At 37.4% G+C, this 27,777-nt stretch overlaps 1 protein-coding gene and 1 long non-coding RNA gene across 2 annotated transcripts in view; one reads left to right on the plus strand and one right to left on the minus strand.

The window, feature by feature from the left end:
- Positions 1–100: 100 nt before the first annotated feature.
- Positions 101–27,777, minus strand: part of LOC140545641 (uncharacterized) — a 28,372-nt gene continuing 695 nt past the window's right edge. The window contains exons 2-3 of the long non-coding RNA XR_011978279.1: positions 22,454–22,516; positions 101–357 (exon numbers count right to left, since the gene is read on the minus strand). This is a non-coding gene — a long non-coding RNA (uncharacterized lncRNA). The remainder of the gene's footprint in view (positions 358–22,453; positions 22,517–27,777) is intronic.
- On the plus strand, positions 204–27,230 carry slco5a1b (solute carrier organic anion transporter family member 5A1b). The gene is made up of 23 exons (XM_072668536.1): positions 204–476; positions 5,179–5,229; positions 10,055–10,168; positions 11,383–11,473; positions 11,913–12,033; positions 13,324–13,654; positions 13,914–14,300; positions 14,941–14,984; positions 15,960–16,282; positions 16,385–16,471; positions 16,608–16,687; positions 16,782–16,846; positions 17,589–17,801; positions 18,141–18,338; positions 19,017–19,164; positions 19,368–19,441; positions 19,577–19,654; positions 20,142–20,261; positions 22,460–22,626; positions 24,138–24,191; positions 24,350–24,414; positions 24,851–24,924; positions 25,751–27,230. The coding sequence occupies exons 1-23, from the start codon at positions 413–415 to the stop codon at positions 25,820–25,822; spliced, it is 3,021 nt and encodes a 1,006-aa protein (XP_072524637.1). The 5' UTR covers positions 204–412; the 3' UTR covers positions 25,823–27,230.

Here is a 27,777-nt window from a genome sequence, read left to right on the forward strand (position 1 = left end):
ATCGTTTAGATAATTTACTGGATCAGTTCGCGGGGCAGGTGGGTCCAGCTGGACATCTCCATGTTATTTCCACACGATTGGCTTATTTTTCTGTGAGAGAGAGAGAGAGAGAGAGAGAGAGAGAGAGAGAGAGAGAGAGAGAGAGAGGGGTGCGTGACGTCAAAGTGAGGCGGGGCGCTCATTTGAGCAGCGCGCGCACTGCAGCCAGTTCAGCCAGGTTCCTACGCACTACGCACTACGTCTCCACCTCCGACGCCTGCTCTCCTCCTCCCCTTCTCCCTCTCTTCCAGCGTCCACCATCTCTCCATCACTTCTCCATTCCGTAGTGCTTGCCCCGGGATAAAAAACGCTGGAAAACTGAAAAAAGAGAAGAAATGGATTATTAGTGTGTCATGGCTGTATAAGAGCCGGGATGGATGCCCATTGGTTGCTGTTGTGTCTTCTCGCGCTCACCGTGGCGGCGGAGCGGAGATTTGGTAGGTGTGCTGTATGTGAGAACTGGCTAAGGGCAGTGTCAATATTAGCCCACGTCCGGCACTTTCTTTATCTAACCCGTTTCGTTTATTTGCAAAAATAACCTAGTAGCAACTATATATCGTCACGTATATCCGCGTTTGCATTGGTAGTGTAAGCCAGACTTGATATTTGTTTAAATAGCAGCCTGCCATTAGCTTCGTCGAAATGCATCAGATTATTATTGAACTGACACATTAACATATGAGGTATGCTAATAAACGGCTCTAAATTATACAGATATACGGCGTCTCTCAGGCTGGTGTTGAGTACATGGCCATTAAAACGCAACGTGTTCTGAGTAGACTGATGTAAAACGGCGCAGTGTTCCTGTCTGAAGGCAGTTGTAGCATCGCTACATCAGGCTGTCCGTCATTACATAACAGCTTGGTGGACCACAACCATACATCAGTAGGCTCAGCCGTTCCTACAAAATACGCTTTTTAGGGACGTATTTCACAGACGTCAAAATACATGATGTGACTGAAACCGTAAAGCGATATACAGTCTGTGTTGTCTTTGGGACAGGATTATCGAAGAAGGCCTGTTCGAATAGCAGAGATGGAGGAATTGTGCTATAGTATTATGTATACATTTTCTCCCGGAGAGTGGCAACTTATATAGATCTAATAGGGCAGGTTTATGTGTGCCTATGGTTTATATATAGCCGTAGTGGCCACAATTAGCATTTAATTAGTGCCTATAGTTTATAAATAGCCGAATGTAGAATTTTTCAGTTAATGCTTTTGGTTGAGATAAAGCATCTATGAATGCATAAGTGTATGTCTGTGTGTGTGGGAGTGGAGGGGGTGGGGGATGCAGGGGAGACAGAGTCATTTCCTCATCTCTGAGAAAGGTTAGCCTGTCAATCAGGGGGCAGCCGTATCCATAGCAACAGGTATTAGCATCTTTTATTCATACAGATAGCTCGTTGTTGTCTGACCTTCATATTGCTCAGATATAATTTAAAAACTGTACATTAAAAAGTGTAAATGCAAGTGCAATTTTGACAACGTTTTAACGTTAAGAGAAAACCATTTTACATGCAAGAACCGTGATCATGTGGAAATGCATGTGATTTCATGCCAACATGGTTTAACATGTAGAATAAATCTGTTTTTGTGATCACGTTGTTTTCAAAACAATAGGTGACTATTTTGTAGGGGCTAGGCCAGATCTTGGTTGGCCATTGCAATAGCAGTATGTTATGCCAGTTCAAATGCACAGGCTATACATGGAGTTGTGGGGCTCTAGCATGATTCTAGTTTCTGTAGTTTCTCTTGTTTTGTTGAATCACATTTAAACATTATTTTGTAAACCAGAATGTATTTCTTCATTTTCTGTTATTCTGTTAAAATACAATTTTATTTTAATAGTGAAGCTGTATTTGTGCATGTATCTGCATATATCCTGTGTATATTTAGTATATGTAGGGCAGGTTTACCTCTACCATGACAAGGGATTTATAATTAAGATAAATCTGGGAAATATGAAATATGAACTTCACACTTATGGCCTGGGCTGTTCATTTGCGTATCACATAGTATTAACATCCGGTGAAGAATGTGTCTCATCAGTCCTCAAAATCAAACTGACAAAACATTGAAATGTTAGGACAACCAATGACAATTTTTTACAAATATTTTTTGATATTTTGATAACATATGGATAATTGATCTTAATGTAAACAATATTAAGATAATATAACTAAACCAATAAAACTCAATTTGTAAAATGTAATTAATAGAAATGCTATTTTATTTTTAGACATTTTGCTCAAGTGCCCTCTGATACAATAAAATAATTCCTAGTGGATTCTGTTAGAGCTCTCCACGCCCTACTGCAGAAAGGCAGCCCAAACCATGACATTTCTACGTCCATGTTTCACAGTTGATATGGGTTCTTGTGCTCAATTGCTGTGTCTGGTTAATGCCAAACTTGTCCTCTGTTATTGTGTCCAAATAATTCATCTTTGGATTCATTTGTGCAAAGCACTTTGTTCCAGATACTGCTGTTGGACAGAACTTGTTAGGACGGCCTGACCTGGCTATGTTGACAGTTGTTGCACTTGTAATTGGTTTGCGGACAGTGGAACGTCTGATTTCTAAGTGTTTTGAGATCTTTTTATTCCCGTCCAGATATGATCCCATCTACAGCCTTCTTTCTGAAAGTCTCAAACATCTCAACATGGCAATTTTCACATGACTGTATTTGGAAAATATCATGATACTACATGTCATCAGTACAACCCAGTACTATGTTATATAGAAGTCTATAATTGTATTGTTATGCAGTGTTTTAAATGTTTTTCTGGAACTGTGCTCTTGTAAAAAAAAAAACTAATTCTAGATCATATGCGGGAATCAGTGTGTTATGTCTAGTTGATGTAAGAGTTATGCTTAGAAGTGAAAGCCATACATACAGACATTAGCATTTACATTTTTAGTAAAATAATAAAATAGTTTAGATTAATAAATTACAGAACTGTGTACCTATGATATCAAGCTTGCCTCAAAATCCACATTTCATCCTAAAAAAGTAAGTAAACCCTTCATTTTAATAAGATTCTACTTTAGGACTACTTTAGCAGCAGTTATCTCAACAAACCTTATCTCCTGTAGCTGCAAATACAATTTTGGAATTTTGGATAATTCCTCCCTGCAAATGTGTTTAGCTATTTTGGGATGCCTTGCATGCACATCGCTTTTTAGGTCATGCCACAGAATCTTGATAGGGTTAAGGCCATTTCCAAACATCTCTTCAGGGCATGGACTGCCGTCCTTACATTCTCCTGAAAATGCTTCACCTTTGTACTAGAACGTTCCCCTGCAATGGGTTGCAGTGTTATGTTGTGTCCTTCCATGAACTCTATTCTTGTTGTTAGTATTTTTCTAATAATGAATACATTAACAAAGGGTTTGCAGTTTGTAAGGTCCTCTGTGGGTTTTTATAATCGGTTTATGTACACACATGTTTTAGCAATGTTTTGTTTTTAGCAATGTCTTTTCCAGCTTAATGAATTTTCTGAGGTCTTCTGAAAGTTGTTTGCATCTAGACATGGTGCACATGTCTAGAGAACTCATTAGAAGAGTGGTTCAGTTACTATTTTTAGCGTGCACTGTGGATGTTTATTTAATGTTAAAAATGTTTTACACTGAAAGGAACATGACATTGTAAACTTGTATTTAATTTCTTTCTACCCACATTTCTGCCCAAGTTTCCATCAGTTTCCCCCAGTAATAGTACAAAAAGAAAGATACAATATGAGACAAAAATGTAGTCGCTAGATTCAAAATCAGACATGATGTGGATGGAAGTTGTGACTATTATTCTGAATAGATTGTGTGTCTATGTGTATATGCAGTTGCTTTGTTTGAGTAGTGAATACGTCAGAATTCTGACTGAAAGCGATCTGACTCGGTCTGTCAGTCTGCCAGCCCCCTCAGACGTAATTAGACGAGCAGGGATACTGCACCTTTTTCTCCAACTCCTTAGACATTTCCAAACACGCACAGATACACAGCTCTCTCACCTCCCACTCCTCAGACATGTGGAAATGAGTACAGATCTTTCACTCTCACCTCCCACTCTTCAGACATGACTAAATGAGCACACACTTTTTATTTCTAACTCCACACACCAACTTGTCTCAATTTCCGGATTTCATCTTCCATCTAGTGCAACATCGGCAAATACAATCCAAAGTGTGAATTGACCAGTTAGGCCTGTTTCAGACTGATAGCTATATATCCAAATGTTTGTAGACACATCTTTTAATGAATGCTACTTAAAGTTGCTCCCATTTCTGACACAGCTGTGCAGATTCACACACGCAGCTTGTCTAGTTCTTGTGGAGAAGTATTGCCAATGGAATAGGACTCTCAGGACCACATGAATATACAAAAATTGGTACCATGCCTAATGCCAGGTGTGGGCTAAAGGGGTAAAAAGCATTATAGCATCGAGCTGTGGAGCAGTGGAACTGTGTTCTCTGAAATTATAGTTCTCCATACAATATGTTTGGGCTAAAATCTGGAGTTGGGGATGAGGTGGGGTGGTGATTAGCCAACATCCTGACCTCACTAACGCTCTTGTCACTAAATGCAATCAAATTCTTATCACAATGCGTCACAATCTAGTAAAAAACCTTCCCTGGACAGTAGTAACAGTTACTCCAAAAGCAGGATTTCAGTAAAAAACACTGAATGAGCAATTCTCTTGTCCATATAGTGTAGATGAGTAAATGCTTTGCCTTCTGAGTAAAGGCTTTGAGAATGGCCTTCAGTTGATTAGCTATTTGTCATGATATTGGCAGTGTTGATGCGTTCTTAGCTTTAGGACTGGGCCATGCGTATTTGTATTGAACAGGTGTTTAAAACATTTAAGAAAGAAAGCTTCTAATGAGGCTCTAGAGTGATACAGCTGTCTAAGCATTGGTCCTATCATCAAGAGATCATCAATTTGATCCCAGGTGATGTCACAGCTGTCCATGGCCGGGAGTCCCAGATAGCAAAATTGTCCATCGCTCTACCCACATCATTTGGCACAATGCTAGTCAGTGTTGGCATCTGTAACAGAACTGGGAGTCTTTAACTAAGTATTTATTTAAACATTGTGTAAGATTGCTGCATTCATTACTTATTTTAGCCTCTTTCTCTTCCGTAGGCTGTCTATTTGAGGAGGATCTGTGTAAGAACCACGAGATTTGCGTCAGTGGTAAGTCGTGTTCACACACCAACACAAAAATAGAAAAACTCTGACCTATATTTCAATGCAAGTCACTGAAATCAGAATTACTCACACACATACACACACAGTCTATCCTATGTGTGTGTGTCTGTGTGCCAGTGTGAATGTATATATGGACATGTGGTGCCAGTTTCCTGCATGATATTGACTTTGGTGTGGTTAAACAAACACCATTACCCTCAATGATCTAAGCTTGTTTTTCCAGAACTCCAAAAAGAACCTCCCACATCTGCTGCCATGCTTATTTTATGTCTTTAGTGTTTGAATCGAGATTGACAGAATTCACTGGTACATCAACCAGAGGAACCATATTTATATATTTGTTTGTTTGTTTGCAAATAATGGGGTAAGTAATGGGATAATAGGAAATTTTGATTTGGACTATGACATTGTGCAAGAGAGAATAGGTTATAAAAGAGTTACATGACAGTTATCATTAACAACAAACCCAAATATATATAATATAATAATATATAATATAATTGTAATTACAATTATATAATTATAATTGTATAATATATATATATATATATATATATATATATATATATATATATATATATATAGCAGAAATGCATTTAATGCATTTTACCCCTAAATAGAAAATGAAGATAAATGTTTTTAACTCAAACTGGTAAATCAAATTCTACATGCACGCACACTACACACGCTGCATCACTGGTTATACCGGTTGTGGTTCTATCATTAGCCATTAGCCAGCAAGCTGTCTAAGTGATTTTTTTTATTTAGACATTAGAAAATATATGTAAAAAACATTTATATTTTATATGATATATTTGAGTGTTACCATTAACAATGTACGATTTTAGAGTCTCACTAAAATCACAGATGTATGAACTCTCTTTGTGTTCAATGGTGTACACAAACAGACACACAAAATTAGTGTTAGGTCAAGCAGATGTCATCGACTTTAATCTGACCAGCTGCCCTTGTCTCAGTTGCCACTGGCAACAGTTCTACTAGAGCAACATGACTGATTCCATAGCAGTTCATGTGTGCTAGGAGCTCAAACAAAGTAAAAACGTGGACTGGCGGAAGCTCCTCAATAACATGACTAAGAATATCTGCCTTGCACACCTGATGCAGCATGATAACTATAATGCACTTAATATATAGAAAAAGAAAACAGAAAATTCTGCAGTAATATGCCAAGGATTTACAGGGGATTAAATTGTGTGTTTGGCACACAAATTGTAAATTTGTGTATGTCTAAACGACCACAGACATAAATGTACCCTGATCTGTCCACTCTACAATACATTTTCATAAATAACTATATACTATCACTTTAATATGTTAACTGGCTCTCAGCGCCCCTTTTCTCTTTTATTATCTATAAAGCAGTTGATAACATATCAATAGCTAGCTTGCTTTGTTAATATCTCAAAGCAAACTGACAGAATGTGCTTCTCTGTGGTTAAACAGAATAATGCAGGTTGCTGGGTTTTGAGCCTCAGCTGAATAATGTTCAATTGCAATCAGAGAAACCACTTCACATAGTGAGCCTTTTGAAGCAAAGGGACCAGAGATCAAGCAGCTACAAGACAAGTGAAAACGCTAAACAATGTACTAAATAAGTCATTACTGTAGTAATAATTCTTGGAAAATGATCCGTTATTAACCAGTGCATCAGTAATCTTAATTGCGAAGCCTTGAATGTTATCTTGTTTCTCAGCTAATATTTGGTTAATTGTCTTTTAGCAAGTTGCACCTTTAATTTCAATTAAATGTCTTGGTTTCTTGGCACAGACAATGCAGCAAAACAGCATGTGGAAATTTGTCAGCTGACATGTGGTCCATGCCATGCTTTTAGTACATGGCAATGTAAAACTTGACTGTGGTAACACTGGTGTTCCAGAAGCTTCCAGGTGGTTCTTGGGTTATTTCTGATCATCTAATTTCCTCTTAGCTGAGGGTGACAGTTTGGGTATTCTTCCAAACCTTGACAAAGAAGCTACACCTTCCAATAACGTATACGTACATACAAATGTTTAAACCGACCAGTTGTTTTTTAGAGTTCATTGGAATAGCTCCTAGAAACATTTTCTGTTAAAGATGTGTTGGTACTCATACTGGCACAAAAAACAGTTCAAAGAAATCAATAAAAGACCATATTGTCATGACATTCCTCTCCATGATGAGTCGATATACACTTCCAACCACAACAACAAATGCTGCACAAGAACCAGAATGTAACTACTATTATGGGCGAAGTAGAACCAATAGCCAGTGCTAGGCTACAGATACTAAACATCCAAATAGTAGCAGTTAAACTTCCCACAATATCAATTCAGTATAAATATTTAAATAATGTTGACCAAAATCACACTACAAACAGCCAAGTCCATAAATATTTGGACAGTGATGCAGTTGTTGTCATTTTGTTCTCTCTTCGCCACAACAATGGATTTAAAATTAAGTAATCAAATTGTGATTGAAGTGCAGACATTTATAACAGGTTTAACAAAAAGTCCTGCAGCTACATTTGTTACGAAGTCCCTTCATGTTTGTGCCCTCAATTTTCAGGCCATAAATAGATTAAGATCAATAGATTAATGGCCAGGTGTTGCCTGTTCTCTCATAAATGAGAGATGATGATGCAAGTGAAGGAAGCCATCATTAGGCGAGACGTTAGAAGTGGCCAAATCAACTTTCAAATTTGGTGAATATGGTCGTTTTGTCACTCTGCCATCTATCTGCCACTATTAATATTATCACTATTAACCATGATTACTCTTATTACTCTTACCATCACTTCCATGACTATAGTTATACTACGCCATGATTATTATATTATGATTATGAATATGTTGCACATCTGAGCAGTACAACAGTATAGGTGGTTTGGTGATTTTTGTCAATAATTTATAAATATTTCTGACCAGAGGAGGATGGGTCCCCCTTGTGAGTCTTGGTTCCTCCACAGGTTTCTTCCTCCAGCTCTGAGGGGGCTCACTGGGGGTCTTCTTTTTCTTGTCTTTTTATGTTGTTGATTTCTTGTCTTGTACTAGTTACTGATTGTACTAATTATATTGCAGTTGTAAAAAGTGTTATACAAATAAACTTGATTTAATTTGATTGACTTAAACTAACACAGCAGGAGCTAAACGTCACCAATGAGTATAGTTAAGGCAGTACTGATGTATTTGGTGTGGCATTACCAGGAGACAAGATAACTCATAGGATGCCTCTCAGACAATCACAACTTTCAAAACTTTCCTCCAACTTCCTATGAAGTGATAAACCATTCACTATTCCCTACAGAGTTTGAGCTTCAACTTCACTCCTTGTGTTGGCATAATGCCCTGTGCTGTCCACTTCGGAGGGAACTACTAGGCTATATTGGGCTATATTAGACTAAAGCCCCATTTTATCAAATTGCCTTTATCTTAGCCTTAATCTTTTTTTAAATTGCTTTAAAAAGGAATTGCAGAAAAATCTTTGCTAAATAGTCACTTTTCCTTCCTCTTAAGGTCTTATTTACCAGCTTTTAATATACATTTTCTGTTTTACCTTAAACAGTGCAGAGAATCTCATATCAGAATGTAGCTGCTGCACTATTTAAATTAATGTGCATTTACCCTCCACTACACCCCTGATCATGACTCTTCCAATCTGGGAATAAAAAACCATGGATGTAAGACATTTGTGTTCTTGGATCAATGTGTGAGAAGCTTACTTCAAGGTGAGAAATAATGCAAAATGTCCTTAATATAACATTCAAAACTAGCCAAGAAGTAGTACAGTTCATCAAAGACTTACATTCTTTATCTTGTCATTTACAGTTAACTGGCACTGCCCTGCACCTACTTGGTCATAAGGCAGCAGCCATCGGCTGTATATAAAATATTAAATTCATGAGGTACATCTAAGATTTCCAACTGCTGAGCATCCACCAACATGTTAATTTTATAAGAACAGGAAATACTGCCTAAAACGTCATTGTTCTTCTTTTTAATAGGACTATATATTATTCATAATAAGTACATAAACAAATAAATGTGATACATGTAATATGTTTCCCATCTATGCAGAACTGCCATTGCTCTATATATATATATATATATATATATATATATATATATATATATATATATATATATATATATACCAATATAATATACCAATGTGTTTTCACATGTGTCTCCAGTTTATATATTGTTTTTACTTATGTTGTTTTTACTTATATCTTTAGTTTAGTTTTAATTTTATCTCTAGTATAAATATGTCTATAGTCATAACTTAAGTTGTATAGTTTTTACTTGTCTTAATAACTTGTGTGATAGTGTGATATATACTATCAATGTAAGAATGTTATTGTACAGCATAACTTCCTGTTTATGATGCATATGACAGTAAAACTCTACAATCTTTAATTATCTTGAATAAAACTCAACACTTTTCTCTCTGGTCATTGTAAATAGCTGAAGTAAGAGCGTCTGCTAAGTACATATATGTTTAGAATAACTGTCATATCTAATCTGGCAGTATACAATTCATAAATGACAATGCTCTTTAGAGTTTTAACCTTGTTGTAAACAAGTAATAGTGTGAACCTTTTTTTTTCTTATTGCTATTGTCATCTTTATTATTGATTATCTTCACAGACATTTCATATTGGTGCATCCCTTCTCGCAGTGTTCAGATAGCTAGAGCAAAGAGCAAATGTCCTCTAACACTCCACAAAGGCACAAAGGCTGAGATGAAGGTTTGTTTTGTGGACTAAACAAAAATTTTGTAAGGTGGTTGTGGTGATGTCCTTATTTTTCAGATGGCATGTTCGGCCGTTGCCAGGCGATGATGGTAGCGGATGTGTACACATATGACATCACTCCAGCAATACTGCAGAGATTCCGCTCACTGCTCCAGAAACTCTCACTCCGAGGTATTCACGTCCCTGCTTCCATGGCAACTGCATGCATTACTACCGTCACAACAGTTACTGCGGTGACTCACACCTTAATGCATCACCCCAGGAGCAGATAATGATGCACAGTAGGATGATGCTCAATGACTATGTGCGTATGTGAATGACAGAAAGAGGGAGCCTTTCATGCATTGCACCATAAATAGATGAATGTCATTAACCAACACTAGCCTGCCCCATAGAAGTGCTCATTTTGGAGCACCAGAAGGCAGCTCCATTGAAATGTGAGCAGCAGACAAAGGCATAAATTTGACATTTCTGTCTACTCTGACAAGAGATGAGATGTATATCTGGGGAACACTGGGATTGTCGTAACTTGTGTAATGCTTGCTCAACCATCTAACAGTGATCTTAATAGTTCAATGCATTTGGGAAGGCTCATACTTCACACCACCAACCCAGAGATCTACATCTAGATCTAGATCAATATTTGACATCCACATCTACACTCTTAAAATAAAGGGTGCTCCATTTTTTTCTTTGAGAGGTGCCATAGAAGAACCATCTTTTGTAATAGACATATGTGAATGCGAAGAACCTTTAAATTGGGTTTACGTCAAGTGAAGGTTCTTCATACTCACAATCTAAAGAACCTTCGCTTTAACCTCTGTTAAAACCTGGTTCTTTATGTAACTAAAAGTGGTTTGTCTGTGGCATCAACCATTTGGATCACCTCTATTTTTAAAGTTGTAGACCCTTGCATCTAGGCAAAGAAAAACCTAGCCCTGAGAATCTTAATTCAGTGTATGTGTCATTTTGATTTTATGTATGTATTTTGGAGACATGCAATAGAAGAATCACTTCTTAGATTAAACAGGCTCTTGTAAACCTTTAATTGTTTTTTTTTAAATGGGATGTGTTTTTAACATTTTTTAAGTTTAAAGAGTCTCCACATAATGTAATTTGTATCAATTAAAGTTGGCACACCCATGCCAAAAAGAGCATATTTTTTTCCAGACCAGACATTGTCAGAAGTTGCAGTTATAATTTATAATCTTCAACCCTACAGCCTGTAGGCTTGAGTTAGCAGAAGTAAAAAAAAAAAAAAAAAGGGGGGGGGGACTCCTTGAATAAGGGAACAAAGAAAGGTCCATGGCAGTAGAAATAAAACAGAATACTAAGGACAGCTTGCATATATTCCATAATTATGAGCCATGTTCATGTTTTCTTAGGGCTCTCATGGAAAGATGATGTCACTCAGCAGGTTCTATCAAAAGAATTCTCTAAATTACGCAAGATCTCCCTAACACCACCTGACACAAGGTAATATGTGCATGCACACATACGTATGTATACACACACAAATATATACAGACACATGCTCAAACAGATTAGGGTATAGAACATTGCTGTAACCATTGTACATGTACATGGGCCAGACAAACATGTCTGTACACTATTTAATAATTGTACAACAGACTGTTTAGTTGCAACGTAAGTGCTTTGTTCTTTGTACTGCAAAGTCACAGTGCAAGTATCAAATCAAATTTGTCACAATAATAGTCATACATGGTGTAACTTGTGAAATGTGTTGAAAATTGTCCGGCATATGAAACAATAGACATAAAATGTATAAATTTGGCATACAGAAATAAAATTGTACAACGCATAACATCCCCTAGAATTGTATTGATCTGTAGCTTCTAAAAGACAGAGGGATGTTTTATGATGATACTAAAAAGCACCTCCTTATTATGTCTAGGCCCATGGCACAGGCAGTTGCTGTGGGAGATGGAAGACTTAAACCATTGGAGGCAGAGCTTAACAGGAGTCTGCAGAAGTACCTGCTTCACATGGGTCTGCTGCCTAAATTAGGAAGTCAGGTAGAGTGTTTATGTGGTCCATTTACCTTTATGAATCATAGTTCAAAATAATTTTATTTTCATATTGCACATTTTTTGTACATTGAAGTATAAACTTATAATTTCATTTAAATACTACATAACATAACTTTAGTCCAAGTAATATGATTAGTGTCAAACTGCATTTTGGCAGTTGTGGCTGTTGGGCTTTAGTTGTTTACTTTGTAATAGTTTCAGTTCAGGTCACATTCAGTTCGCCTAGTTCTTTGCATGTCATGTTTGGCCTCTTATTTTTTCAAGTTGCTCCTCTGCAAGCTAGGCTTTCCTTTTGCTTGGCCACCTCTACCACTCATATTGCAATACAATACCACACTCACAGCCCTTTGGAACTTCATTCTGTCTCATTTGCCCCTCCCTGTAATGTTGCTTACCTGTAATGTTGACTACCCCTCCCTTGGAACGAACCGGGCCTGGTGGCTTGGTGTAAGCACATGATTGCACAAATGTGTGTATGTCCTGAAGTGGATCACAAGCATGGGTGACCCGTGGCCAGGGCAGTATGTACCTATGTCAGGATGTGGTCCCTGTGGAGTTGGGGTACATGGACAAGATGATTGAGACAGTTAGGAGTCATCTATCAAGGCTTGCCTATAGATGCTATAGATGATACAAGAATGTGGTATGATTAAAGTGTGCTTTCTAAGTGTTCTCATTTCACCAGTGTTATGTGAGACAGCATCAACAATAGGTGATAGTAAAATTACAATCCAAGGAAAAACATGGGTCATCTGGCTGGTTGGGAATGCACTGTTTTCAACTGTCCAAAGCTCCCTGTTGAGGGAGAAAAAAGATAGATAGAACCAACAACCTTCCTTTTTTTTCTTTTTCTTAGGCTTACTGAGATTTGGTTAGAGTTATTGATTTTAAATAGAGTTTTATTAAGAGCCAGTGCAGCTTGTTATTCAGTCTTAGTCTGATTATATTGAATATGTTTAGGAATATGACTGAAAGTATTACCTATTGCCATACATAGTTTGATAAAGAAATTATTGTAACTTTATTTAATGTTAATTTGGTTTAAATAATTATTTATGAATAAACAGCATTTAAATTGTAACGGTTTGTGGCTGAATAGAATCATTCCCATGTTTTAAATTATAATTCACATGCTGGTAGCAGTTTTATAAAATGTATAAATGAAACAACCTTAACAAAAACACTACTCTCAGACTTGATGAAATATGTTACTAAAAATAAATAACTACTATTTTGATAGCTCAGAGTATGTTCTTGTTGTTTTTTTTTGCGTAGGTCAGCCATACGAAATCTTCAGAGCCGTCAGAGTTTTATCGTTCTGGAAAGCCCCGCAATAAAGTTGACTCTGCCCCTCCTGAGTTCACCCCGGAATCACCTTATCAGCCGGCTTCTTATCCTGATCTTACCCACTATCAGAGCGACACAGCATACAACCCTTCACAAAAGCAAGATGGGTCAGACCTCCTTATCACTGCCCTAAAGCAGTACCTGTCTCAGAACATGGCACTTAAACCGGAACAGGGGGGTAGACCAAAATTAGACTCAGTCTTCCAGAAAGGTGGATCTTCACAGAGTTCTGTTAAGAACCCCCTGAGTCCTGTAGACGGTATGCACTTTCTGTAGTTGGCATAATTATAATATAGCAGCATTAATGGTTAAGATTACATTCTGTTTAAGAACATTCTATATTCATATTTAATTAAACTTATTTTTATTTATTGATTCATTGATTGTATTACAACAAAACACATTGAAGGTGTTTGGCAATACTGTGACTGAATCGAGCCATATGAATAATTTGAAATTAATTTGAAAAGACTCTTTTGTGGTTCAAATCTGGTGCATTCTGATTCTGCCATTCTCAGAGACCTTTATCCGTAATGTTCTGCGGAATGTGGGAAAGCACAATGTAGACGTGGAGAGTCTGAGTGCAGCGGACCTAGACCAGCTGGCTGCTCTCATTGCTGATGCTTTGCAGATAGTGGAGCAGCAAGCACAGCAAGGACATGCACCCCGAGACCTGGAGGGAGAGGAGCAGCCTGAAGACCTGCAGCATGGAGACCTGCAACTTGAGGACCTGCAGCCTGATCTCCTTCAGCCTGACGGCTTGCAGCCCAAGGGCCTGACCAATGCAGACCAGCACCAGCAGTTAGGGGTTATCTTAGAGGACCAAAATGGCTCAGAGACTTTAAAACAGAATGAAAAAACGTCACCCATCATCCAAATGTTTCAGGCCGGTCCACCTGTGCCAGGTAAAAATGCTTGCAGCTGGCCGGTACTAAAATGTTTGTTTCAACTCTTAAAAACCCACCATAGCTTGTCTAGTGATCACTTTGGCATTTCCATCTTTTTGTTTCTCAGATTTGCCACTGTTAAAAGTATTCAATTTGAAAGGAACCTCTTTGCGCTTTAAGGAAACTTCAAGAAAAGGTTTTTAGAAAAAAAGGTTTCTCAAATCACTTTTAGAGGTTCCTCCACACTTTCAAATTGAAGAACCCTTCAACAAGCAAGATGGCAAAGAGCTTCATTTATTATTAACATTGTCTCTCTGTCCCTAATTTTTTGGTTACCAAATACAACACTCTCCAGCTCAAAATGATTGTACCATTAGTGAATTGTCCACTGTACAGTTTATGGAGTTTGCTACAGCCTTACTTAACTAACTTAAACAGCATTCACAGACACACTGCAGTACATACAGTGTCTCCAGCAAGCCAAAGTTTGTGCTTCACTTTTCACAAACATACTTCTGGCCCAGAAGCATCTATTACAATTTATTTGTATTCAGGTGTTCGGGTAGATACAAGATTTTTCAGTATCTTCTGAGTATCATTTGAACATCTATCTACACATAGAGGTTTTAAGATAATGTGTTGGTCAACTCTTTTTCAGAAAAGCAAACAAAGGATGAGGAGAGATCTGTTACAGACACCAAGGTATTTTTATTTTATCTAATATTAGTACAGTAGAGAGCGTGGGAAAAACAGGCGGACAGAGGCTACTTAGTTACTGTGCTTTACTCATTCACATTTATGGCATTTAGCTGATTCACCTATTGCAAGGTGACTTGGTATGATATGTGTGATCTTCAGGGGGTTGATTCTTATATCACTTTGACCAATACTAACAAGTGGTGAACTGTGACTATTAGACCTAGGCCTTCATTTCAGACCAAAAATATAAAAATTTAAATCTACCATTAAAGATTTAAATGTTAGTAGAATTTTACATATTTACTCTATTTGTAATAATGAACCAACACTATGGTTGCCAGAGTTAAGAAACATAAACATAATTCTACTGAATAAAACATTACTAAATGACTAAAATTACAGGCTTGTGTTTTAAGTAAGGGATCTAAGGGTTGCCTGTTAATCCATTGGGACCATTGTGTCTTCTTAGCTTCTGTCATAACTAGCTAATTCAGAAATCTAAAAACATATTCATAGCCTGCACAGAGTAGCAAAAAAACACTTCAGTTAAACTACACTGAAATGCTGTATTTTATAACATATAAATAAGATAAGTACCTTTATTGTCATTTTAATTTTACACTTGCACAGTACTGAGAAAGAAGACCTTCATATACCTCTTTGCATATCACCATTTAGAAGGCTGAGGTCAACCTTCAGAGTCTGATGTGGCACCCTTGAAGCAGAGAGACTTAAGTACCTTGCTCTAGGGCCCTTTTGAGAATAATACATTGGGAAGGTCCCTAGCTGGTCCCAAAGCAGTCCTGGGCTACAAGGATCAAAGGATATATACAATTGGGTTGACATGGTTCATAGCCTCCCTAAAGCTTTGAGAATCCAGTCCCAGATTGAAGAAACTTACTTAGCTGAATAATGTGATTATTATTATTTAGTTAAGTAGTTCAAAACTAATTAGTTTATTATTTTTTGTCTTGACAGGAAATTGGATTGTTGGGAAAGTTGCTGGAATATCTGGATAAGACCTCCCTCTCAGAGACGGGACCTCTTATGAAGGGGCAGGGCATATCTGTGGAGACGGTGCGCAGCAAAACTACCCAGCGGGATGTGGGTGTGCAAAAGAAGGCCATGGAGCAGGTGGAGGAGGTGGAAGGCTGGGTGCAGGCTGCTGCAATAGCACCCTCTTCTGTCCTGGAGGATGATGCCACAGCTCATCGCAAAAACATGAAATTGCAGGACCTGCAGCTTGATGTGCAGAGCAACACCAAAAACGATGTCTATGGATACATCATTACAGATACAGAGTGTGTCTCTATCTGTCTTTCTCACACTCAAACAGTAATTTACCAACATACTAAAGCTAATATGCTCAGCCTAGTAACCCTCCCCCCCCCTCTCTCTTTCAGTTCTCTTCCCACTGATCAAGGTTTACACCTTATGGAGTTGGTGGCACACAAAGCCAAGATCCAAATGACTGACTTTCTCGAGCTCTCGTGAGTCTTTTGAGTGTATATGTGTTCAGTGTGTCTTCTCTTTACTACTACTACTACTACTACGGCCTCTTATTACAAATGAATAATGTGAACACAAATTGTGTGTGTGTGTGTGTGTGTGTGTATGTGTGTGTAGTGTTGTTGGTCCAGCTGTGACATTTCAGGTGCGCCCTAATTCTCAAAATGTCACCACAACTGAAGTTGCCAGTGTAGCAGGTAAGATGTTTACACACATGCACACGTTTCCTCCTTCTTATAGCTTTCCTATAGCTTGTTCACTTATCATAACAATAATCTGTTCAAATATCAGTTCATCAGAAGGCTGCACTGGAGAAAGAAGCTAGTCTTACCATAGTGGAAGCAGGAGTAACTGACGTGAGTAATCTTGTTTTTGTCTTACATTTTCTAATGGATGAGTACAGCTTTAAATGTGTAAGTTCCTTGAGGAAGTTGTAGGTGGTTCTTCCATTTAAAACTGTGGAGAAATCTTTAGAGCATCTTAAGAGGTGCCCTGTGTACCGTCTCTTTTTTGGTCGTTCCCATTATCCCTTCTCCCTATGGGTTCTATGACTCATCACGATAGTGGAACATTTTACAGAACTGTCTACAAAAGGTTTTACAAAAACAAAAACACTTTTTACAAGAGAAGAAACATTTAATCATCCAAATAGTTCTTTATAACTATTTATTATAGAACTCTGGATGAACCCTTTTTAAGAGTTTAAAGGTATATGACCCCTGTTATATATATTTTTTCTTTTTTTTATTTATTTAATTTTCTTTACTATTAGAGTGAAATCATTGAATTAAATTCAGAGATGATGCCTAAATGGTTATTGTGTATTTTAAACTGATTTGGAGTCTGATTTTTCTTATACTCAGAACTAACCGTCACATGATTGTGGGATAATACAGACAATGAAAGATACAAACCCTATGTTCTTAAAATTCACACATCCATAGTTGTCCAAGTTATCCAAGAGTCACAGCTGTAGAATTTCATATATAGTGTTATATGGGGTTTGGAAGTGGTTGCAACAGGTATCCTCACCCTCACACAGAATCTCTTTATGTTAATCTATGCTTATGTCTTTTTTTCACCTATTTGTCTGTGTAGAGGTCTAAGCTGAGCCAGATCCCTACCAAGTACAGCCGTTCTGAGTCGCTGAAGTTTCTGATCCTGACGGTGATCTCCATCATCTGCATCATCGGTGTCCTGCTGGTTTCAAGCATCATCTACTGCTTCCGTCATCGCTCACATCACAAACTCAAAGAAAAACTCACCAACCTTGCGACTGACCCTGCTACTGAAGCCACGGCTACCTACCAGGTTAGAGGGTCTGTGCGTGTGTGTCAGTGGTATAATAACACTGATTGTGGCAGCATTTATGTGAAAGAGAATTTTGATTTCATATTCTTTGTAGGGGCCTGTCCTTTTTCTGTGTTGCAACTAGTTGATACAGTTATTTTGTTAGAATGCACTTCAGCAATTTACATCCAATAGAAATACCCATATAAAGATTAAACATTCCTTCAATTCCTTCCTTCCAATACCATTAAAAAACTATTTCAACACCAACATCTGTAAAGCAAAGTAAAGCACATTTACTTTTACACCTACATTCTTCATCTCTCAGTTTTCATCTCTCTGACCTGTGCGACTTCATAGGAGTTGTGTAGACAGCGAATGTCTGTGAAACCGCCAGTGGAGAGGGTGGAGCCTCGCCACTCCTCTCGTATAAACAGTGTATCATCCCAGCTAAGTGACGGACCGATCCCCAGCCCCTCTGCCCGCACAAGCACTTCATCTTGGAGTGAAGAGCCTGCACACTCCAACATGGACATCTCTACTGGACATATGATACTGGTATACGTGTACAGTTGTGCTTACACACACTTAGAGACATGCAAAATGTTGATTAGATGTTTCTTATTTTTATTTTGAGGAAAAAAGCAAGTACACAACACCTACCTGAATAATACACAAAAAATTAAGTTGTCATGGCCACAAATATTGGCAAAATGCAGAGGTGTAAGAAACTCATTTATGGTTACAAGCAGTGATTGATTTCAGCTTTTGTTTCCAAAGAATGTGCTACCAAATATTAAGTTGCCGGTGCCAGTCATTTTTTCCAGTCCCTTTTTGGTGTTCTGTGTGGAATGACATCCAATTTGACTTGTTTACTCTGTAATTGCAACAATATACTGGGAGAAGTGGTGCAGTTTCTGAAAGAAATGCAGGGGTGCCGATATTTTTGCCCATGACTGTATGTAATGGTGTACTGTAATATTTGTTATTATTATTTTACAGTTTACATTATAAGCATATTGTATGTTCCTTCAGATGAAGGAAACTTAACTTAAACAGGTCCCGTATTACATTAATTGATTTAATTTCTAAATACAAACAACCTTAAACTAAATGTGTCAAGGATCTATAAATAAAAAAATATAATGCCACTACAGTTTAAAGAAAAGAAAGAAAATTATGTGGAAATCAAGAATAAAATCAAAGAGTGTTTCTTGGTCAAACCTCTTTCTATAGTCATATATGGAAGACCACCTCAAGAATAAGAACCGTTTGGAGAAAGAATGGGAGGCACTGTGTGCATATCAGGCAGAGCCTAATACCTGTAGCATCGGCCAGAGAGACTCCAATGCCAAGAAGAATCGTGTCAGCTCCATTATACCCTGTAAGCATCACAAATGCATACATGTGCCCACACTTACACATGCAAAGACATATTGGAACTGTGTGTGATGCAGATATACTGTTGGTCTCTTTTATTATTTTGGCAGAAAAAGATGAAAGCTTGTGGCTGCTTTTTATGAAGATGACCCTTTCTGTTTGAACTCGCTTGCTACAAAGAACTAAACTTTGATATGTTTGTTTCAGATGATCATTCTAGAATCTGTCTGAAAGTGGAGAACAGCCAAGGTAGCTCTGACTACATCAATGCCAGTCCCATTGTGAGTACAAACTACAATACATGCGACATGCCAAGTAAAACACACTGCAGTCCCACCACAAAACACACTAAAGACCCTCTGCATTAGGCACTGCACCTTACAGTTAAATAGTAAATGGGTGTGTTTGTTTCTCAGATGGATCATGATCCCAGGAACCCTGCCTACATCGCCACTCAGGGCCCACTGCCCTCCACTGTGTCTGACTTCTGGCAGGTAACCCACTGGTTGTGTGTGTGTGCACAAGTTTGTGTTTGTTTTCTTTGTAGATGGTGTGGCAATGCTAGCATGTGTGTGTGTGTGTGTGTGTGAGAAAGAGGGAGAAAGTAACAAAAGTAAAGTAGCTGTTTTATGGGACTGAAATTATTAAAAATTAATAGCATTCATTTGTAATGATTTTATTTTATGTGACGGCATGGCCCGCATGGACCTAAACATGACAATATTGTATTGTGTAGACTCATCGGGGTAACTGTAATTTCCTATTTGCTTTTGTTTGTTTGCAGCTCATTGATCTCTTGTAAGTGCTGTCCTGTTACTCTGCTAAAAGATGGAAATTGGCACTTGATTTTGCACCAAACAATTTTATTAAAAGCTGTACTTAAACAAGAAGGATACAGTCACAAATTCTATTATAGCAACATGCAGAGCATTAGTATTAATAATAATGTATTATATTCTATATAATAATGTTTCAATGTAGATGGTGTGGGAGAGCGGTTGTGTTGTGATCGTCATGCTGACCCCTCTAACAGAGAGTGGTGTTAAACAGTGTTATCACTACTGGCCAGATGAGGGCTCAAATCTCTACCATATATATGAGGTACATCATACTTACACACTACCCACCACTTCTACTTCTTTTTTTCTTCACCACGTTTACCGTTTTATTGCTTTTTTAAATCATGTATATGCAAATAACTGCAGTATTTTATGTTTTGTTGCAATGTATATATTTATATGTAAAAATCATCTCAGTGATTCTATAGCTTTTTCTGTGGCTTTTTTTAACTGTTGGTCTAATCTAAAATCTAAATCTAAAATATGGTGGCAGGAATCCTTTGGAAACGTATGGTTTTCTGCATTAATTTGTCATAAAATGTGATCTGATCCAAGTGTATTGACAAATATAATGTGTCTAAAATAATAACAAAAATCTGCTCATTAATGTCTTCATTGAGAACACCCTAAAACCTCATAGTGCTGGATAAAGTGTGTGCACCCTTGAGTTAAGGATGTCATAAAAAAAGCTAATTGGAGTCAGGTGTTAGCATACCTGGAGTCTTCCTAAGAAACTGAGTTTGGAGGTGTGGACTAGAGCTATGTTGACTAATAAATACAAAACACTCAATACTTAACATTTTGAGTTTGCTCCACACAAGAAGGATACGCATATGTGAGCCATGCCTTGCCAAAAAGCTTTCACAATCAAAATTTGTTGATTTACATAAAGCTGGAAAGGGTTACAAAGTGATTTTAAAGACGTTTTACCAGTCTACAGTAAGGCAAACAATCTACAAATGGAGACAATTTGGGACTGCCAAGAAGTTGGCGCCCAGTCAAAATGACCCAAGAGCAAAACGGAGACTCAATGAAGTAAGTAAACAACCCCGAGTGACAGCCAAAGATTGGAAGGCGGCATTGGTACAGACTAACATCTGTGTTCATGAGTCTACAGTCCATAAAACCTTAAACAAGCAGGGTGACACTCCACAATGGTACTGACAAAATATTTTGTGGACAGATGAAACTAAGATTGAACAATTTGGAAAGAACATGCAGCGCTACATCTATCATAAAAAGGCAATCCACATCACTATGAAAATATCATCCCAATCATAAAGTATGGTGGAGGAAACATCATGATTTGGACCTGCTTTGCTGCATCAGGGCCTGGCCACCTTATAATCTTGAGGGGAAGATGAATTCCCAAAGGTATCAAAAAATTCTACAGGATAATGTGAGTGTCTGTACGTCAACTGAAACTTGCTGAAACTTGCTGTCACTGTCCTGTTGCTGACCCAAAACACAACAGAGAGTCCGCAAGCAAAATCCGCCTTTTAGAGTGGCCAGATCTTAACCCTATAGAAATGCTATTGAAAAGAGTCATACACATGAGGCGTCCAAGGAACATGACAGAGTTAAAGCAGTTCTGCCAGGAGGAATGGGCTAAAATTCCTCCTGAATGATGTGCAGGTCTGATCCACATCTACAAGAAGCACCTGGTTGAGGTTTTTGCTGCCAAGGGTGGTCAACCAGCTACCAATTTGAATGTTGAATGAGCGTTTTCCATAAAGACCTGCAAGATCATATTTTTTTCAATTTATTATTTTAGGCACATAATATTTGTTAATATGCTTGACCTGGATGAGGATCAGATCATATTTTGTGAAAGATTAATGCAGAACACCATAAAATTCCACAGGGTTCCTATAATAAAGTTTAAAGTACTGTTTTAAAAAATAGAAAGGACCGAAATTATGGTATCTGGTCTGGACTGATATCTTTTAAGCCCATTTCTATTTTTATTAAGCCCACCTATTTATTTAAAAAAAATAATAAAAAAATATTACTTTAATAAGAAGAAGATAAACAACCTTTTATGCATCTATGTTCTATTTAGTTTAGTAGTTCACTTATCAAAGTATTATTAGTTAAATCAGATTTCATATTGTTAGGCTTTGAATTTACATTATGAACAGCAAACCTAAGAGCAGGTGTTCTCTGTACATCTTTTAAACTGTTACTTCTATCTATCCTCTATTGAATGCCATAGCAATGAATTAGATGGCTTATTAGGGCCTATATTGACAAGAAGGAATTTAACCCGGTTTTCACTAATATATAACAGGAATACTGTGTTTTTAAGCACATCAATTAATTTTGTTTACTTGTTTTAAGTAGTATCAAATCAAATGTCCAGGGCTGGGTTTCTCAAAAGTCTCTGACTTTTGCAGTTGTATGTAAGCATATATTTTATGCTGTATTTGTGTGTGTGGGTGTGTGTGTCTATACCTGTAGGTGAACCTGGTTTCCGAGCATGTGTGGTGTGAAGATTTTCTGGTTCGTAGCTTTTACCTGAAAAACATGCAGACCAACGAGAGTCGCACAGTCACTCAGTTTCACTACCATACCTGGCTCAATCAACACACACCAGAGACTAACCAGGCTCTGCTTGACTTCCGCAGGTATGCTATAGGCAATATGATGTGTGTGTGTAATTGTGTGTGTGTGTGTGTGTGTGTGTGTGTGTGAGATGTGTGTGCATGACTTGAGATTTCCTAAATCCAGTGTGTGTTTATTGTAAAAGAGCACACTGGCATCAAAACCCTCTTTTCTCTCTTTTTCTTTCTCTCTTCCTCTTTTTTTCCCTCACACTCTCCCTTAGCCTCTGTATGTTTTACCTACTTCCATTTAGGCTACTTTATTGTCATGAAAAGTAAAGACTCAAAATTTGACAATACACTAATATGTCAAAATCATGGGCCAATACATAATAAATAAAATATTGTCATATAAACAAACATAACAGAACATTTCACATTTTAATTGTGCAATGAGCACGGTAGAATTAACGTTTACCAATAGTATCTGATTAAATTAAATACTAAATTAAATGAAATCAAATTTATCTGTGATTTACATATGACATTGTCACAAAGCAGCTTTACAGGAATCCAATAATGTGACAAAAGATCAACAACACTTAAGTTGCAACTGATAAGTTGCAGTATCAGTTGCAGCAGCTAATATAAATACTCATACAAAGCTAGTGGTTGTACATCACTGTGTTCATTAAAACACCTCCAGAGCTCTCTTAATGGGATTTTTTTCTGGTTTGGTAAATCAGTGCTTTACAATTTCATCAATACTTTTCTAATGTGAACATTAATGTCCACACAAATTATTTTCTGTGGTAATCAATAAAACTATACAGATGCAGCAAATGGAAATTAGGTTGACAAAAGCTAGAACCAGTTTTGTTCTGGTCCTAAACTATTGAGTCTATAGCATGACTCAGGACCAGTCATAGTATTGAGTATATGAGAACTTTATAATAATATAGATTTGTCTCTCTCTCTCCTTACCCACCGGTCTTCCTCACCCTCACCACCACCCCTTTACTTTCCCCCTTCTCTCTCTCTCTCGTTGGTTTGAGCGGTTGCCAGTGTCATTTTTGTGCTGATGCAGCTTGTGAACTCTGACCCCAGTTGCATAGTCACAAAAGTGATCACTGACAATTGTGACTCCACATCCAAGTGCACCTTGGGATACCCCTCCCCCCTCTTCCTTACTCCAGTGGCCACTAACCTTTGTCCTAAACTCTGACCTCTGCTTGCTCTGCTCTTTCTTCACCCACTGTACTTAGCCACTGGTGTGCATGGTAACAGGGGGGATCTTCTTTCTCTCTCTCTCTCCTTTTCTGTGTGTGTCTGTCCCTTGCTCTTTTTTCCAAACTTTTCCTGGACTCTGCTGCTTGTCCACTGTCCTAATATCATAGCTGTTTACACACATATGACTAAAGTTCTCAGAGTCTGGTACAGTTTATGTGAATGTAACACTATGATGTTTTGGCACCGGCTAGCATTTGTCTTTTTGTGTGTGTGATGCTGATGTTCTGTGATCAGAAAAATAATGACGCTTGGAGGTTGAAATGTGTTTGACACATTTTGTGTGTGTGTGTGTGTGTCTCTCACAGAAAAGTAAATAAATGTTACAGAGGAAGGTCCTGTCCTATCATCGTTCACTGCAGGTAAGTATACACAGCTGCACAACTACAAATACACAAACATACCCACCACTCATGCACACATACACATATTCTTGATTATATTATGACATTTATGAAATTGTTAAATAATAATTTATTTTCTCTCTTTCTTTATCTCTCTCTCTGTATGTGTGTCTCAGTGATGGAGCAGGAAGGACTGGGACATACATACTGATTGATATGGTTCTGAATAAAATGGCTAAAGGTAGGTACAGATGGAAAAAAACTGATAATCTCTCTAGCAAATTATGTGATGTCCACACATACTGGAGGAAAGCATAACCCGCAGTGAGTCCCCATTACCCATAACTCCATACTTCCTTCTGAAGGCTCAATTCTAATTTGAAACCAAATATGATTCTGAGTGTGAGAATCTGAAAGTGAGTAAGAAGCTAAGAGAGAAAAACAGTTTAAAGCACCATTATGGAGAATTAATATTTTTTTTACTCCTGGGCTTCCCCTACAGGTGTAATTCACTGCAGTAAAGACAAATCACATTACAGGCGCACCTGCATTTCCCATACTAAGAGAAACAGAACAGTTGCTAAAAGAAGCGTGGATTTTATACAAAAATGACCTGCAAAACATAATGCTAAACTGAGATGCATGTTTGACTAATATGTGATTTGATATGTGTGTAGGTGCTAAAGAGATTGATATTGCTGCAACACTGGAGCATCTGCGAGATCAAAGGCCTGGCATGGTTCAAACAAAGGTGAACACAAAAACACACACAAATACTTGGATATCATTCTCTTCTTTTTGCTTTTTGATGATCAAGGAAACCAGAACTCTAACCTAAATCTATTTTTATTCTTTTAGTAATGAAAATCTTGTTAATAAGGTCATTAAGTGTTCATAAAATAGTAAAATAGTCAAATTTCCCATTGAGGAAACATTTCCATGTTATTGTTATCTTGTTAATGTTAATGACTAGATTACATGACTACACTCAACTTAAACACTGTGGCCTAAAGGTTAGAAAAGTGGGCTTGACTGAAATGAGCAATAACTCAGAACAGTGCTGTTGTCCTCCCTCAATATTCTCAGCTCGCCTAACCTCCCAACTGCTCTCTGGGTGCTAAGGTGGCTGCCCACTGGTGTGTATATGTATCCCCATGACAATAAAATGGTGACTGACTTGACAGCACAGCATTCTGCAAAGCTTGTCCAACCTGGCAACAATTTCTATAAAAGAAGTGGATGTGGGTGAAGCATGGCTAGAGCAATTGTGAAGTATTGAAAAAACAATATTGCAGTAGTGATGTTATGGTCTTCATTTTAACCACACGTCAAACAAAAAAAATTCTATTAAATTCTAGTAGTAAAACAGAATAATCTAACACTTGCAAAATAAAGCTCCATACAGAACCATCTACAAAAGGTTTCCCACCAATCTGAACAACCCTAAAACCAGACAAAGCACAATCTAAGAATTTAAATGGCTATTTAAATTGTCAGGGTTCTAATAGGACAACTGCCTGTACTAAAGAACCATTAAAGAACCTGTTTTAAGAGTGCATTATTTGTGTGTGTTTTAGGAGCAGTTTGAGTTTGCATTGACTGCAGTAGCGGAGGAGGTGAATGCCATCCTCAAAGCCCTCCCTCAGTGATAAACAAGACAAAAAAAACTATCCCTCTCTTTTCTTCTCTTTATCTGCCTCCAGTATGTTCCTTTTCCTTCTCTAACTAAGCCTCTCTTCTTCATTCTGTCTGGATGTTGTATATAAAGACCCCCCCCCCTGCTCTCTCTATCTATCTATCTATCTATCTCTCTCTCTCTCTCTCTCTCTATATATATATATATATATATAAATATCCATCTCTCTATCTTATCCAATGTGTTCTGGCCCTATAGTGCAAACACTGTTCTACTGCTGTGAGAAGAATTAGATTTCCCTCTGTTAAATGTTCGGACAATATTACATTATATTGTTTAAGGTCTTTGTGTTTATGAATGTGCATTTCATTATTTGCCAAACTATGATGCAAAACTTATGAAAACCAAAAATATGATGCATAATCCATTTTGCCTTTGATTATTTATCATCAGACAATTTAATCAATTTAATTAGTTTAATCTAATTTGAATTTAATGGCATACAGAATCTTCGTATCTTCTTATCTTCTTACAATAAAACAGATACGACAGAATGGTAACTTGCTGTGAGTAGAGTAGCTACTTCACAGATCTGTCTTAGAAGTACCTTAGAAGTATACACTGCAAAAAGTAATGCTTTGACTTTACTTAGTATAAATGTGTACATCATTTCCACTAGCAACATCAGCACAATTTTGTCTTTCTTACTGTCTTTCTCAGTGTAAGATCATTTGAAGTCTGACTCTCTTGTGCAAATCCAGTTTTGGATAGATAGCCTGTTTACAAGGATAACAAGATAATAACAAGATAAAATGATCTGTTTTTACTAAGCTCCACAAAGATTCTGTTGGAGCTATGACTCTTGAGTATTAACATAATTGTGATGTACCTTCAAATCTTTGTGATATTTGAAGATAGGGAACGCAAACATAACCATAATCCATAACTGATAGGCCAAGGATATAACTTTCACCAAGCCAAGGAAATGCTTCCTCTAATCAAATAGAAACATTCTGTACACTGAAAATGAAAATGTTATATATACATGATTTTGATGTGTACATCAGTTCTACATGAATGTAACCCATTAAATCAACACAGCTACTATGTGTAAGTTCAATTCATTTGAGTGAAACCCATGTAAACATTTGAATTGTGTAAATGCAACACAATATTCAGTGTATCATCTATCAGGTGATGAAAGGTGTGGACTGTGTTAAGTTTCTTTCTCTCCTGACGTGTTACTGCACGGCTGGTCTGACAGAGGTAACAATTACATTTCGCTTTTGTTTCTGATTATTGTAAATAGAAGAGTTCTACCAGAAGCTGTTTTGGCTCTCTCTCAGTAAATGAAATGCTGCAGTCTTGTGAATAAAGTTTCATTATATGTGCTGTATAGTAAATACTGCATCAGTAATGAATTCCCTGTGCAGTGTTTTGTTTTTCCAATAGACACTCACACGTATATACACTTACACAGACCGGAAATGCAATTTCTACTCCACTTGCTATGTCTTTACATATTACATGCTGTTTGTGTTAAACTGCGTGTAAGCTGATATATTTATTTCCCAAGAGTGCAGAGTCCTGTACATTTTACTAATTCCTGTTTCTACTAATTCAGTTGCTCCCATATTTGATTACTGGTGTATTCTGGACTTGCACTAATACACACAGGAACTAGAATCTGCCACTGGAACTGCTACATTGCACAATGTGGATAAAATAATGATAGACGACTACCCAATCATTCTTCAGCATAACCTTAAACATAGACACAATTGGGTGTTTCTAAAAGGACATCCTATTACATTTAACCAAGTATTAGGTGCTGTGTTTAAGGTATACACTGATTTCAAATATTTAGGTATTGTAGCCAGATGTGTCAAGTAATGAAGTACAAATTCTTTGTTTCATTTCTTAAGTAGAAGTTATCTATACTGTACTGGAGTAATTCAGCCGACTTTT

Source organism: Salminus brasiliensis, chromosome 23 (assembly GCF_030463535.1).
Source record: "Salminus brasiliensis chromosome 23, fSalBra1.hap2, whole genome shotgun sequence".
Lineage (NCBI taxonomy): Eukaryota > Metazoa > Chordata > Actinopteri > Characiformes > Bryconidae > Salminus > Salminus brasiliensis.